The following is a 14,609-nucleotide window of genomic DNA, read 5'->3' as shown; positions in this document are numbered from 1 at the left end:
TGGTTGATGAGATGGTTATTTTCCCCGAATATTGTATTATTGCCACGTTGCCGCCTCCCGGTTTGGTGACCATGAGTGAGGAAAAACTTCTAAAATTGGAAGACGCTGAGCAGCGCAGATCAAACGCGGGCCCAGAGCTCGGTGACCCGTGACTGCGGCGGGCGACATGAGGCAACGAATACTTTCGAAGGGGAGTATTGGACAATCGTTGGAAGAGAGCAATCGGCAATCGAAAATCTAGCTCATTTATCAACCAACATGGAAACATTATATATGGGTTATATGAAAGCCAGGATTGTATTTCTCTTTTTCTCTGGCAAAGTTAGTATCATACACCCCTTTGTCACATGTCGCGAAATATGTTACCGTGGATGTCATCGCTAAGTTAAGGGGAATATCCCACCTTTGGGGCATGTGACAAAAACACAATGTAGTGAAAGCTCAGGACATGTCACGTCTAATCATAACACTGGGTAAGGCCACTGCAGCATTGTCAAGATAATAAAGATAGCAGTTGAACAATTTTCGGACTCAAATAACGCTGTCAACGCATTGTAACAGCACTACATTTCTTCCTTGTAGTCGCGACCACCGTCGTCATGACAACTGTCCTGAGCACCTCTATTGGTGCGAATAAAAGAACGTTTGTAATTGGCCTAGCGGGCGGCAAGGGCCTGCTACCGGGAAGTGCACTTGTTAAAATTTGAACCAGTGCGTCTGTGACCACGTGATGCTCCCAATACCAATGTCTACGTGCTCCTCGAAAAGGACCACCCATCGTGATAAACGCCGTGAGGGAGAAATCAAAGCCATGATATAACGTTTCATTGAATTCGCGGGATAATGGCTTCATGTTCGTATTCCTTTTTGTCTCAGCAGTGCTTTAAGCTTTCTTGGCATTAGCATTTTACGCGAACTTTTACATCTATTCGCGTTTAGCACACAAATCTTGTGACAAATTAGTGTGCTGCAAGTGATACAGGACACTGATGTTGGAAAAGGAAAACAAATGAAATGTATTATTTTCGTAGAGGTGAGCAGAGAGTCAGGGGAGATTTTTCCCGCGGGAGCAGCTGCCTCAAATCGGAATTTTGAGCTGTTCAGGATTTCGAGAAAACCGGTATTACTGATAGAATCGCACGCGTCTGATCTCTCAATGAATAAAAAGTACAAAAAGGTGGGATACTCCCTTTGAGAGTCGGAAGGAGTCAGCATATGTAGATCTTACAGATGCTTATTGAAGTGTTGATTAAGAGCGATAATTGGCACAAGGAAGTAAGATCGGCTCACGTTATTCCGGGTGTGTGTGTGGCGCTTCGTTGTGTCATTGAGACATGCTCCTTAACATCCTGGAAGCCAGCGTGTTACATAAACAAGCACAGGCCAGGATACGTGGAAGAGAAGTCATACAAACTACGCATCACATGCATGAAAGCGCACGTCTTGCTGTGTAAAGCTGAGCGCAAGCTCAATGCTATGACGTAGTGTCGTCTGGTACATTTGCCTTGGTCTCATTTACGCGACACTTTAACTTGTTCGTAACATAGCTGGCCACACGCCAGCTTGAAGTAACGCGATGTCTTTAATTTGAGTCGCAATAATGAGTTGGACTTTAAGCACAAAATACGCAAAAGCCAAGCAAAACAAGCAAAAATGTGCGTCAGCTTTTCACATCCAGTTGTAAGAGATATATCTGGACCGTGACACATTTCCCCTCGCCTTCATCCGTATCGCCTTTTCACCTCAGGACGTCCTTGAGAATTACGCTTTTGCTCACTGTGCTCGGACTGGCCTGCGTCGGCCGTCGTCGGCGTCTGGGTTTGTCGATGTCGAGTTCGATCACTATAGCGATGAGGGAATGACAGGCCACCAGCAGATGGCGTAACTGGTCCACAACCGGCTGCGTTTGTTTCTGGCTTCACGCACTTCTTGGCTCCAGATGTCGATGGACGGTGACAGTGACTCGATCACGTCCGCTCCATTAACCATCACTTCATGCACGGGCGGGGGCATAGAGTACCGCTGACACAGTGACACTAACAACCGAGCCGTTTCCATGGCGTATTGTGCGCGCTCAGGTTTTCAGAAAGCAAGAATGAAGACATGGCAGGCAGTATAACAACTTTTCTTTGAAGAAGCCTCGAAGCCTCGCGTGTCACTTCGCCAGATAGGTCCTTCCCCGTGATCTCGGCTGATAAGCCACCAAGCTCATCCACTGTCCGTTGTGACCGTTGTATCATTTTCTTTCGCTCATTTACGACCGCTTTGTGTTTTGAAGCCACCTCTCAGGTCTTCACGGGCAGCCCGCACGATATGCGAATGGGCCCTCGAGAACAGCGATCCAAGCGTGGCGTCATCGAAAGACCAAATTGGCAAGTCTCCGTGCGTGCAATGCGAGCTGATAACACGTTTAGGCCATTCGTTGGCTTCCCTGTTGCCCCGCACGCAGTGCGACACGCTGCTCCTGGTGTCTGTTGGTGATTACGGGATGGCGCGGACGGCCGGCCGCCGCACCATCGCACTGCTGCTGGGGTCTGTGGACGATAACCTTACGGGATCGCGTGGACGGCCGGCCGCCGCACCATTGCACTGCTCCTGCTGTCTGTTGGTGATTACGAGATCGCGCGGACGGACGGCCGCCGCACCACCCGGTGCCCGACCAGCTAGCCGGTGGGACGCGGCTTACGGCGGCCGGCTTATTAAAGCCTTCGTATTTTTTTTTCGATCTGTTCTGCCGTCATAACCTTTGTCCAAATTGTTCCCAACACACTGGGAAGCGCCCTGACTATAGTCAAAAGTGGACACAGGCGTAGCCTGTTCCGTCGCTCTCCACAACTGTTCTGCTCTTTTACTGTTTTAAGTACCACACATATGTCTCAAAATCATGTATTAATATGGCTTTAAAGGCCGTTCGTGTCAAATGCAATGCCAGCAGATGATAAAGCACGGCTTGACAGTCCTTTTCAAGACACGTTTTTATTTCTGAAGTTTGTTTTCGGAATATTTGTTATTCATGAATGCGTGACAAACATCCTATCAATTTATGGTAAAGTAGAAGCATCAAGTGACAACAAAAATGTCCAGCTTCTTACGCTTGCAAAACCGACACCAAGGGCTCGAGTGACTTCTGAAGGTGCTTTCATTTGGCCTGATCAATGCGGCACTGGAGACCAACAAAAATAGACAGTTTCGCGCATGTCAGGAATCGATTGAGGCTTCTGCCAGTTTTGAAGCAGAATTAGCTGTGTGCGGCGCTCCAGTCGAGTGTAGCTGCTGCCGTGCCGCCCGTACCGCCTCGACGCTCCACCGTGCCGGCCAGCTCAGTGTGGCTGCCGCCGTGCCACCGGGCTCTCCCGGCGCTCCACCGTGCCGGCCAGCTCAGTGTGGCTGCTGCCGTGCCCCCGGACGGACGTCGCGCCCGAGCTCGCCCGGGCGCTCCGTGTCGTGGGCACCTCCGGCGGACAGGCAGTGACTGGAGCCTCTGTGGGCACATCCGGCAAACAGGCGAAGACCGGAGCCTCTGTGGGCACATCCGGCAAACAGGCAAAGACCGGAGCCTCTGTGGGCACCTCCGGCGGACAGGCAGTGACTGGAGCCTCTGTGGGCACCTCCGGCGGACAGGCAGTGACCAAAGCCCCTGTGGGCACCTCCGGCGGACAGGCAGTGACCGGAGCCGTGCACGATGATTGTCGATCTGGTGACCGTGAATTCACGTAAGGTTTGATGTCAGGCAGAGGGGGTCGCTCCATACAAGCACCTCTAGCGCTGACAGTGATTGATGGCCGGTGATGACCTTGAATTTTGCTCGAACGTGATTATATACTTGTGTACTTCACTTAAATTTGCTCATTCGCTACCCGAAGTTCCTCCCGGACAAAATTAGCATGGGATCGTAGTGTTCCTTCCTCCAAGAAATGTCTTCTGTCCACTTGTGCCTACAATTCAGTCGTTTAGCTCTTTCTGTGGAAAACAGAGCTGCTTTTTAGGTGTTTTTACATTGATCACCTTGGAGTGAAGATTGCTACCTTAACAATAAGTCTTTGAACCGTTATCTGTACATTCTTTTCATGCCAATTTAAGTTTGACGCGCTGTTGCGATGGCTGTATTAGGTTAATTTGAAATAGATCCCGATTTCCATGACAATTTAGGAAAGCCATCAGCATCTTTCAAATAAGCACACATCCTTAATTAGTCTGAAGCTCCTAGGTTTCACACAACACCCTCCGCATTTTACCGCGATACATATTGTATATAAAGCCCTCACTCCAGCGCTTGTTGTCCATGCCGATGTGTTGCTGTAATGTACCTACTAATGCAAGGTGGTTGCTTCATGCTCTAATACCCCAGAGTTTTGATTTGAGACCCTCAGCGGTAACCGTGCCCGTGTCCATTTTCCGACGCTTTTCTGCCAGGCAGCCGTATCTTTCCCCGGGTAAAGGTGCGGGTGGTGGTGTCGGTCAGACCCTGGCGTCCCGGGCAGTCGCTCCCCTCCCCGGGTATAGGTGCGGGTGGTGGTGTCGGTCAGACCCTGTCGCGACCCTAATCGGTATCATAACCAGCGATAAAGCCGTCCGCAAAGCCGCTGCTCCGAGAGCGGCTCGCCGCCGTTGTGCCTCGGTCGGCCAGGCCGGTCAGGGCCGCGCTGACGTATTATCGCAGACACTGCTGTCATGTTGACAAAGTACGCGCTGACACTCATGCACGTCATATTGGTGCACACACGGCGACCGGTGCACGCGTGAGGCTGCTGCGCGCGCCGAACCGCTGCGGGTGCATATTCGGCACAGGGCCACACGCCGTGGCGTCAACGAGGTGCCGTGAGTCATGACAGACAGAGACGCTGGTTAGCGGCGGGTGTCACCTCGTCAGCAGTTGTCGCTCACTCCGCGCACACTCACACGTGGGGGCGCACACAAACCCTAGTTGGAAGTGTCACACATTGCCTGCCTTGTAGCACGGCAATGGGTGCGCGCTGTGATGACATCGGTCGCGTTTTTCAGGTGGTCGATATGGCCTGTCGAGGAACAACTCGCGTCGCGCCAGCTGCCGCCAGTCCTCTGAGGAGAAGGTCACCACCTGCTTCAGCACCAGGTCAGCTCTGTGACTGGGGGGTCAAGCAGCCGCACCCGGCCGCGTGGTGGAACAAGGCCAGCACTGGCGCCCTTGTGCACGGTTGAGTGGGTGGTGAAACTTTATGGCCTCATTGTTGGTCAGGTCGGGATAAAAACAGTGGATTAGTCGATGTTAGTGGCCGTGAGCCTTGTTTCATTGTGTTTGCTATCTGGCGGACCACTCGAGCCGGATTCGTGAATGCACACGTATCTCATATGCTGTAATTTTCATCAGACGCTCTGCATGTAGTTAATGGCATTGACCAAAGACAGACCGTACGGCAACAGGGAACGGCAAACGGACAGTTGCATCGTGAAATCAGTTGCCGTCGGACGGTAGTGTCGTTTTGAGCCTGGCCGGTGCACGGGTCGTTCCCCGTCTCGAGGTGTCCGGGGCACACCGACTGCCGTCCGCCGCCCGCCGTGTCCTCAGGGCAGGCATGACCGGAGTGTTGGCGGTCGTTCCGTATGACCGCGGTCTCTCTCGGCGGTGAAATTAACTACGCCGCCGCCGTCTGTGTGTCGCTTTTATCGACAATGTCCGGAGAGAGGACCGGGCTAACCAATAGCCGGCGAGGCTATGAATCGAGGACAATGGGGTGACGGTGCCGGCCGAGTCATTTCTTGAATGTCGCGATATGTGGTCTCGCTAAATTGCCGCTGTGTGGCACATGTTCACGTCACACAAACAAACACAGAAGGTGGTGGTGTTGGACCACGGTCAGTGTATTTTAGTTTCTTGCTATTGGCCTTTCGATGTAGACCTGGAAATACGACAAGGTTTTCTTTGATGGCCTCTTTATGACATACACGCAGGTTGCAGTCTTCTCGGGCATGTCGCAGTGTTGTCCGTCGAGTCATGTCGGTATCACGAACTTGGCATCCGGCTCACAACGGAGGATCGTAATTTTACCCGATTTTCGTGGGAGTAAGCGGGCGTTACAAGTGTGTGGAACATGGTGTGCTCGGACGTATGGCCATGCGTGTAATGTCTCCCATTATCTGGAGCCCCAGAAAACCGGTGTGTATGCGTGCGACGTGTTCCTCAGTGGCCGGTGTAACGCTGCTCCAGCGCGTGCCGCGTGCGTTCGACGCCGCGTTGGCCGTGCGACTGACGGCGGCCCTCGGTCGGCAGTTTACCGCGAGCGGGCGGTGGTGGTCGGCCCACCTTCCTGGAGGTGCTCACCATCCCACCGGAGGAGTTCGCCTCGCAGATCACGCGCGCCGACTGGGAGGTGTTCCGGCGCATCGGGCCCGAAGAGCTCGCCTGCCTCGGCTGGAACCGGCGCGACAAGCATCGGCTCTCGCCCAACGTGGTCGCCTTCACGCGCCGCTTCAACCAGGTGGGCGGTGGCTGGGAGCGGGCTGGGAGCGGCTGGCGTCGGGCCGGGACTGGCTGGCGTCGGGCTGGGACTGGCTGGCGTCGGGCTGGGACTGGCTGGCGTCGGGTTGGAACTGGCTGGCGTCGGGCTGGGACTGGCTGGGACTGGCTGGCATCGGGTTGGGACTGGCTGGCGTCGGGCTGGGACTGGCTGGCATCGGGCTGGGCCTGGCTGAGGTCGGGCTGGGACTGGCTGGCGTCGGGCTGGGACTGGCTGGGACTGGCTGGCGTCGGGCTGGGACTGGCTGGCGTCGGGTTGGAACTGGCTGGCGTCGGGCTGGGACTGGCTGGGACTGGCTGGCATCGGGTTGGGACTGGCTAGCGTGGGGCTGGGACTGGCTGGCGTCGGGCTGGGACTGGCTGGCGTCGGGTTGGAACTGGCTGGCGTCGGGCTGGGACTGGCTGGGACTGGCTGGCGTCGGGCTGGGACTGGCTGAGGTCGGCGTTGCCAGACTCGGCCAGCGGCGGATCACGTGCGAGCACTGTGAGTGCGCTGCGGGTGGACAGTGGCGAACCTGGTTCGGGTTCTCGGCCAGTGCCAGGCGGCAGGTGGCTGGCAGTGGACCTGGCTTTGACCGTTAAAGTCCTGGCCGGCTCAGTGGGGCGGGAAGGGTGGCCCCAAACCCCAGGGAGTGGCTGTTTTGCCTGGTCAGCGTGGTGAGACCGGGGACGGGCTCCGGCCGTCAGTGGCCTCCTCCGACCGCGATAGCCGGATGACCGGCTGTGGCGCGGTGACAGCGGTTGTCCTAACCGCCGTTTAGCGGGCGGCGGTAATGGGGCGGCGGTCGGCTCTGCTGCTGTGTAGGCTGCAGGACGCCAGCTCGGCTTGGGAGCCAGGCGATGACTTGATCGGCTTGCGAATACCGCACGCGTAAGGCTCGATCGCCGCCGCCAGGTGAGCTTCTGGACGGTGAAGGAGATCCTGAACGTGCGGAGCGTGAAGCAGCGCGCCGAGGTGCTGGGCCTCTTCATCCGCGTGGCCAAGCGGCTGCAGGAGCTGAACAACCTGCACGCCCAGTTCGCCATCATCTCGGCCCTGCAGACGGCGCCCATATACAGGTGGGTCAGGTCGCGGTCGGTTTCCGCACCGGCACGAGGCCCCGGGCTGGTCACGGTGAGAGTACTAGAGTCGGAACGGTTTGTTGAAAGGTGGAGCGCGTGTGTCTGTAACGGCGAATGTTAAGATTCCTAGCCAGCAGCCCAAGGCGTGCGTTGTTTGATCTCGGCGCTCCGCCTGTGGATAGCCGGTTTGCGCGGCCGCGCTGCAAGTCGGCAATAGTTCGCTTCCATCAGCCATTCCGTCAGCGGTACGCTGCCAGGTCGGGTCTTCATTAGCTGGGCGGTAGGGCGTGGACGCGCCAGTCAAAGGTCCGGGTTCGACCCCGCGCTGTGAGGTCCATATTGTCAGCGTCTCTGGGATGAACAATAGCGTCCCTCTGCAGCGCGGCTGACTGCGCTGTGTTGTGCTCGACAGCCTGAGCACGGACATAAAACCAAACGCGTGCAATGATGTCGCCGGAGCGTTAAATGACCGACATGTGTAGTTCTTAGGACAATTTCGTATTGACGTCACTGTGTTTAGCGTGGTGGACTAGATGTGCTGCGCTCCTTAGCTGGCAATACGCTTATGCCATCGTGTGAATGAAATATGATCCCAGGCGTTGGCTTTCCTTTACATGCTCCCTGCCTGGCTTCTTCGACACTTGTCCTCAAGCTTGATGAAACTGAATAGCCTGCGTTATTCGCCGGCACGAAGTTTCGTGGAAATGGATATCATAGTCTGCTTCGGAACAGCGTTGAACTGTTGCCTGTTGCCGTGTGGGTGGGCCTTGGTTTCCCTGAGATGCTCTATCTTTGATGTAAGATACCATACTTCGCTATTTATATATTTCCTCGTCTCGATTTACAGGTTGCAAAAGATGTGGGCACATCTACCGAAGAATTTGGTGCAGAAGTTTGACAAACAACGCGAGTTGTTTTTGGACGTGAACAACTGGGAAAAGCTTCGCGATAATCTATCGCGGACGAAGCTGCCATGCATACCCTACTTAGGTAAGCCATTTGTAGATGTGCTGCTCGTCCCAAGCAGCATGAAGAACACAGTGGACCGGCGACCTTGGGGCTGGACCCAGCGGCTGGCGCTCAAGTGGGCGGCGACGAATGGCTTCTTCCCGACATCCGGGGTGGTATTCCCTGTGTTTATAACACTGCCGTACGTTGCGCAGATGTCATTACTCTTGCACAGATGTTTTTAGCGCGGCTCGAGCATGATAAACAGGGCTGCCGGCCGCGTCACCGTCGGCGAGCATGTGCCGTGCTGGTGGCGACCGGACGGGCCGTCTCCGGAAAACTGCGCGCCGTCTGGCTATGTGACGCGTGTGACGCTGGTGCCGGCTGGTGCTCGGCACGCGCCCGTGACGTTCGCGCCGGCTGTGGGCGCGCTCGGCGGTCGGGGCCCCTCGCGCCCGGCGTCAGGGCGACTGCAGGGCCACCGCCGGCGGGCCTGGGTCCGCTCAGCGCCCCGCGCTCATCAGTGCCAGCAGCGCTAGTAGCGCCAGCAGGCAGCAGAGGCCGCCGGCGCCTGGTCGGCCCGCTCCGTTACACATGCTCTGATCGCAGAAGCACATCTGCACCAGCCTGCCGGCAGAGGGGCGGAGAGTCAGAGGGAGAGGGCGAGGGCGATGTGGGGCGGCGCCGGACGCGGAAGCAGGAGGGCGGCGCAGCGCTCAGCGGGCTGGCTGACGCGTCTCGCGCGGTGTCCGAAGCACCGCTGCCGGGCCTACAGGAACGACTCGGCTGGCATCGAGCGAGCATCCACCACTGAACGGCCAGACATCGAGGACGGAACACGGCGTGGCCGGGCCCGCCGGGAAACGAGTTTGGGGGCGCTCTTACCCTCCAGTGGAGGGATTCTCGACGAAGTCTGTGCAGCCGTTGGTCACGGTGAACCGGGTGGCCCCTGCGTCCTCCTCGGTGCCCTCCTGCTGACTGAGGAGACAACACCGGTTACCAGGCGGCAGCCGGGGGAGATCCGCCCAGGCGGCGCAGAATCAGAAGCCATTTTTAGAGCCGAAGGTCGATGACAGCAAAACGCAAAATTGGGGACACGACTGAGTTTTTTCACATTTCCGGAATTGCAAGCACATATACACGCTTTAAAAATGAAGTTGGTTTACAAGCTTGCGTGTTCTGAAAAGAAATACAAAATCTTGACACATGTAATCTGAGCATAAACTAGGCACACACATGATACTATTGAACCGGCGTATTCCCATCGGCACCAATCCACGCCCCGCATACTCTGTACATGTACAGCCCTTTCCTGAACTAAATTTCATTCCACATGGGCCGTAATATACACATATATGAATGTTTATCAACCCATACACAGGCTTCAGAAAAACAGCGGTTTTCACGTAGGTTGAATTCCTAGACTTTTGTGGAGCCATGCATTCAGGATTATTTGTAGCATATGTGAAAAGCACTTTTACAGCCATCAACACAAATTCGAAGAACATAAATGAGCACGACATAGAGCTCACAACTATCTCGACCATAGTTGAAGTCAGAATCGTAGTGTTTGAGAACCCCAAATTGATGAAGGAAATATATGTTCGAGGACACCAGACCAGATCATTGACGCAAATATTACCACTGTTACAAGTGCATACGCACACGTCGAGTTAAGTTTCGTCTACTAAGCTAGGGGGAGTGGTGAGAACAACCCCCAAGTCTTGGATTGACCCTTTGTAACATGAACCAGCCACAGAAAATGCCGCAGTACCAGCTGATTGGCATGGGACACGCGTCTATACTCCAGCATTTGTCATCCATGCGCTGTCCATTTGTTCAGCAAACCTGATGATCTGAATCTTCATGAAATGTACATGAAAGACTTGTGTACCTAGCGGCGGGTAATGGTAATCACTGGTGCGACATTTTCAAAACGCAACTCCAGGCCGTCCAGTCCTGAACAAAGTTCCCAAGATCTCAAGCCCGATTAGTGGGGAATGGCGAGTCGAGGGGCCCTACGAGTCAGCGATGTAAGTGATCAGTGGCTTGTTCTCTGTACGATAGAACCGTCTGGACGTATTCCCGTGCGAGCGCGGGGAAGGGGTGCTCTGCTTGTCTGTTTGTCGCTGCTCTGAAGAGGAGCTGCCCTCAGAGCAGGCGCCAGCTTCAGAACTGGTGGGCTTTTGCCCCGCGCCCAGATAAGTGTCGGCGCCTGGCGGCTCCTTCAGACTAATCAGCAGCTCGGCACCCGTCGGCGCATGTGCTGGCCGTATCTCGGCGCGGACTCCCCCGCCGTGCCCGCGGCTGGCCGTGACGTCACGGCGCTCTGGCCGCGGTGCCCGGCACGGGGCGTCACCGGCGCCTGCGCACCGCCGGCTCCTGTTTATGTCCGGCGCAAACAGCCGGCTGGCTGTGACGGAGCCGGCCGGCGCCGCTGCACGCCGCCGCGACTGGGACGCATCCGCCGCGTCATCGGCCCGCTGCGCTCACCCCATCACTCATCACTCATCACTCATCAGTCTGCAAGCTGTTGGGGAAGATGACGAGCGCTCCATTGACCGGGTTTTTAGAGCAGAGCATCCTAAAGCGACGCGCTGGGCGGTATGAGATAAAAATACGTCGAAATTCGGAAACTTTAACAGCCGGTAGGGGGATGTGGACGTGTTGTAAAGAGGAGCGGCACGCCGTCATAAACCAACGTGTTTTGAAACTTGTGAAGCATGGTTTACGGCGTTCATGGTTATCTGGTTGCAGAGGAGATTTCAAGGGGCGAGTAAAACATTAAGCATGCTTTGCAATCCTGATCAACTTTGATGCAGGCCATTTCTAAGCCAAGGCCAAAGCCAAGATAGTATTTGGTCATCAAACATTGTTCTTCTAATTTGAATGCAGCTAGCCCGGAAATCGTCTGTCTGGGGAGTCTCTTGGGAGCTCTCGGTAACGCCTTGGTAGGCCAAAATGTTATGTTCATCATATAAGCATATGCTGCTGGTTTTGTCTCGTATGCCAATCAAATGTCAAGACAGCTCCCATTTTAGGGTCAGTGTAGGCATGTCTTGTATGTTGACCTTTCTCAGCAAAGGTCACGTGATGATGAGGGGGCAACACTAGCAAGGCTAAAGGCGAATGACGGCGTACAAGACTTGTACTCCAACACCTGTGGGGTAGAGGTCAACTGAGACCAGTGACCTATAACAACCTTTCGGGGTAAATGTTAGTCGTGGTTAGAAGAACGAAGCTGATAGTACTAAAAATCAGAAAAATATGTGCATTATGCAATTAGGAGCATGCTTCTGAAAAGCCGGCAGGTAAAGATTAGCTTAGGTCAGCAACCCATGATAACGCCAGACTGCAGTGTGGAGGTCTGAAACCAATCTAGACTATTAACCTGACATGAATTAATTAGACCTAAGAAGCTAATAACAACATCAGGAGGATAGCTCTGGACCCCCCCCCCCCCCCCCCGTTAGCGCGAGAGTCAACTAACAACAGAGCGAGTAGCCGGCACAAAACTGCGGAGAGTACAGCGGTACGTGACATCGCTCCATAGGAATTTGCCTCCGGGTCGATATTTGGTGTAGTTACGATGTTTTGGCAATACATATCGATATAGTGGCTCTGACATGTGTTGAAGGATTGATGAGGGACTGGGACCCAGTTGTGTTGCGCGGTGCCGGCTTACATCAGCGGTGACCCTTTCTTGCAAAGCTTTCAGTAATATCGTCGTAAATAAGGAATGCTATCTAACAAGGCAATACAGGGTGTCAGTTGGAGCTGTTGATGACGTCACAGACTGCACACAATTTGCCTTGGCAGACAGGGTGGCCAATTGCATTGGGAATGCGGTCTCCAGTGCTACCATTAGCCTGGGAACGGTCTTGGTCAAATATAAGCGCCCATGCTTCTACGTCGAACGAAGGCCATGCGAATTCCAATAGTCAACGTGCTTTTATCGCGGCGTGATATAGGGCAAGGCACTGGGCGTGTATACGTGTGCATGTGCGTGCGTGTGTGCTGTGGGCTCACGGTACCTGAAGCGCGTGCTGCCGCTGCAGCCGCGGCGCGTGCGGTACTTGTTTGGCACGCCGGGCTGGTCGCTCTCCCACACCTCGACGGTTTTCATGCAGAAGAAACTCAGCTGTTCGGGGCAGAGGAACTTGTAGTCGAGCCGCCTGCCCCGCGGGATGGACACCCAGCCGCTGTCGGTGCAGTGGTCATCCGGGTCAGTAGATTCGCCTGTGCACTGAAAACAGTAGAAGGGCCTTGCGCTTGGCGGTGCTCCGCCTGGTCCCGCTGCAGAGTAGGAGAGTGACGAGGAGTCGCGCACCAGGACGCATGGCGGACAGGAAGGAGGAGGAGTCGCACATCCGGCCGTTGGCTCGCAAGCCGGACAAACCCCGGGCTAGTCTTCGCTAATGCGCCGCTCGTCGTACTTGAATTTGATGACTGAAGTGAAAATTAAACGTTGCTTCGTGAAAACTTTGCGGAAAATTTTGCTGAAGTCCCAGTCAGTTCATGGCTTTGTTTTCAGAGAACCTACGACCTCGACATTAATAAAAACCCGTCCGAGATCCTCCATGCGATGTTCGAGCGATGTCCCCTATAAATGAAGATCACGAGCCGGCGGTCCGGAGCTGTCAGGGCGAAGTCCGTTATGCGAGCTGTCGGGCGCTTCCACTCTGTTGCGGTTTGGCAGGCTACTCAGGCACATTATGCACTCGGTGTTATGCTGGATATTGCGCACCACTCGTTAGGCTTACCTTGGTGTCTCAGGCCGGTGAAATTAAATAGCGCAGCTTACTGACGCAAGGCCATGCCGTCAAAAAATGTTCCGCTGGATCAGGCACCACCACACGTACAGCTAGTTCTTGTCCAGATGAATTTTCCAGCGCCCAGCCTCTGAACTGATCCAGCGGCGTGCGTGTCACTTACCCTACAGTACCGGCCCGTACGTGACGGGCGCGCTGTTCGTTTCAGGTCTGTACCTGACGGACCTCGTGTACGTGGACATGGCACACCCGCAGTCGGGCGGCCTCGAGTCGTCGCAGCGGCGCAACCTGATGAACAACATCCTGCGCACCATCTCCGAGTTTCCAGCAGTCGGACTACTCGCACCTGCCGTTCAACCCGCGCGTCAGCAGCTACCTGGCCGCCATCCGCTACATCGACGAGCTCCAGAAGTTCATCGACGAGGACAACTACAAGTGAGCCTGGTGTTGGCGCGTGCGGCTGCTGTCGGATGAGCGGGGAGGGAGGGGGGGGGGGGGGGGGGTGCGGGGCGGGTGCTCGTAAGAGCTGGGGTGCGGCGTGCCTTGCGTGAGCTGAGACTCGTCAGACCGCTGGAGCTGAACCGGCACGTCGACCGTGGGCGGACGAGGATGAGCGGATGACGGAGGAGGTTCTCAGCGCCATTGAATGCCTTCGAACGTTCTTGTGCTGTTACACTTGAGCCGCTGGAGTATGGAACTGTGGACCCACGCTGGCGCGACGCGCTGTACGTTAGGGGAGGGGGGGGAGATGTCACTGCAGCTGCGTCCACACCTTGGCCCGGTTTACGTTCTTCGCGTCCGTCCACGAGTTGGCTTCGGGCTGCCGTCTGGCTGGCTCCTGGTGTTGTGCGGACTGTTGCTTTGGCCGCGTCCCTAGTCCGACCCTTTCGTTGTGTGCTACAGCTCATTCGAGGTCTGATGATGATGTGTCTGTGCACGTATCGGGCAGACTGTCGCTGCAGCTGGAGCGGTAGACCCAGTCTGTTAGGTCTGATGATGATGTGTCTGCGTACGTGTCGGGCGGACTGTCGCTGCAGCTGTAGCGGCAGACCCAGTCTGTTAGGTCGGATGATGTGTCTGTTCACGTATCGGGCAGACTGTCGCTGCAGCTGGAGCGGCAGACCTAGTCTGTTAGGTCTGATGATAATGTGTCTCTGCACGTGTCGGGCAGACTGTCGCTGCAGCTGGAGCCGCAGACCCAGTCTCCGGCGCAGTCGAGCTCCAGTCGCGAGTCGGTGGAGGAGCGCGAGCGGCTGGGCGCCGCGCCGTCCTCGCCGGCTCGTCAGGTGGCCGCGCAGGCCCACCGGCGCGCCTGCAGCCTCGGCGTCAAGTGA

The 14,609-nt window shown here is 55.7% G+C and overlaps 1 protein-coding gene across 1 annotated transcript; it reads left to right on the top strand.

Annotated features, from left to right (window-relative positions):
- The first annotated feature begins 3,370 nt into the window (after positions 1–3,370).
- On the top strand, positions 3,371–14,609 carry LOC119100574 (ras-specific guanine nucleotide-releasing factor RalGPS1-like). Its single transcript, XM_037223654.1, is given in 8 exon segments — positions 3,371–3,713; positions 5,002–5,092; positions 6,248–6,455; positions 7,389–7,552; positions 8,403–8,545; positions 13,484–13,601; positions 13,603–13,710; positions 14,447–14,609. Coding segments are annotated over 8 exon segments (1,026 nt in total). The 5' UTR covers positions 3,371–3,682.

Source organism: Pollicipes pollicipes, unplaced genomic scaffold, assembly GCF_011947565.3.
Source record: "Pollicipes pollicipes isolate AB1234 unplaced genomic scaffold, Ppol_2.1 Scaffold_4881;HRSCAF=5763_pilon_pilon_pilon, whole genome shotgun sequence".
NCBI lineage: Eukaryota > Metazoa > Arthropoda > Thecostraca > Pollicipedomorpha > Pollicipedidae > Pollicipes > Pollicipes pollicipes.
The sequence above is the reverse complement of the archived record's forward strand: the minus strand, read 5'-3'. Positions and strand labels throughout refer to the sequence as shown.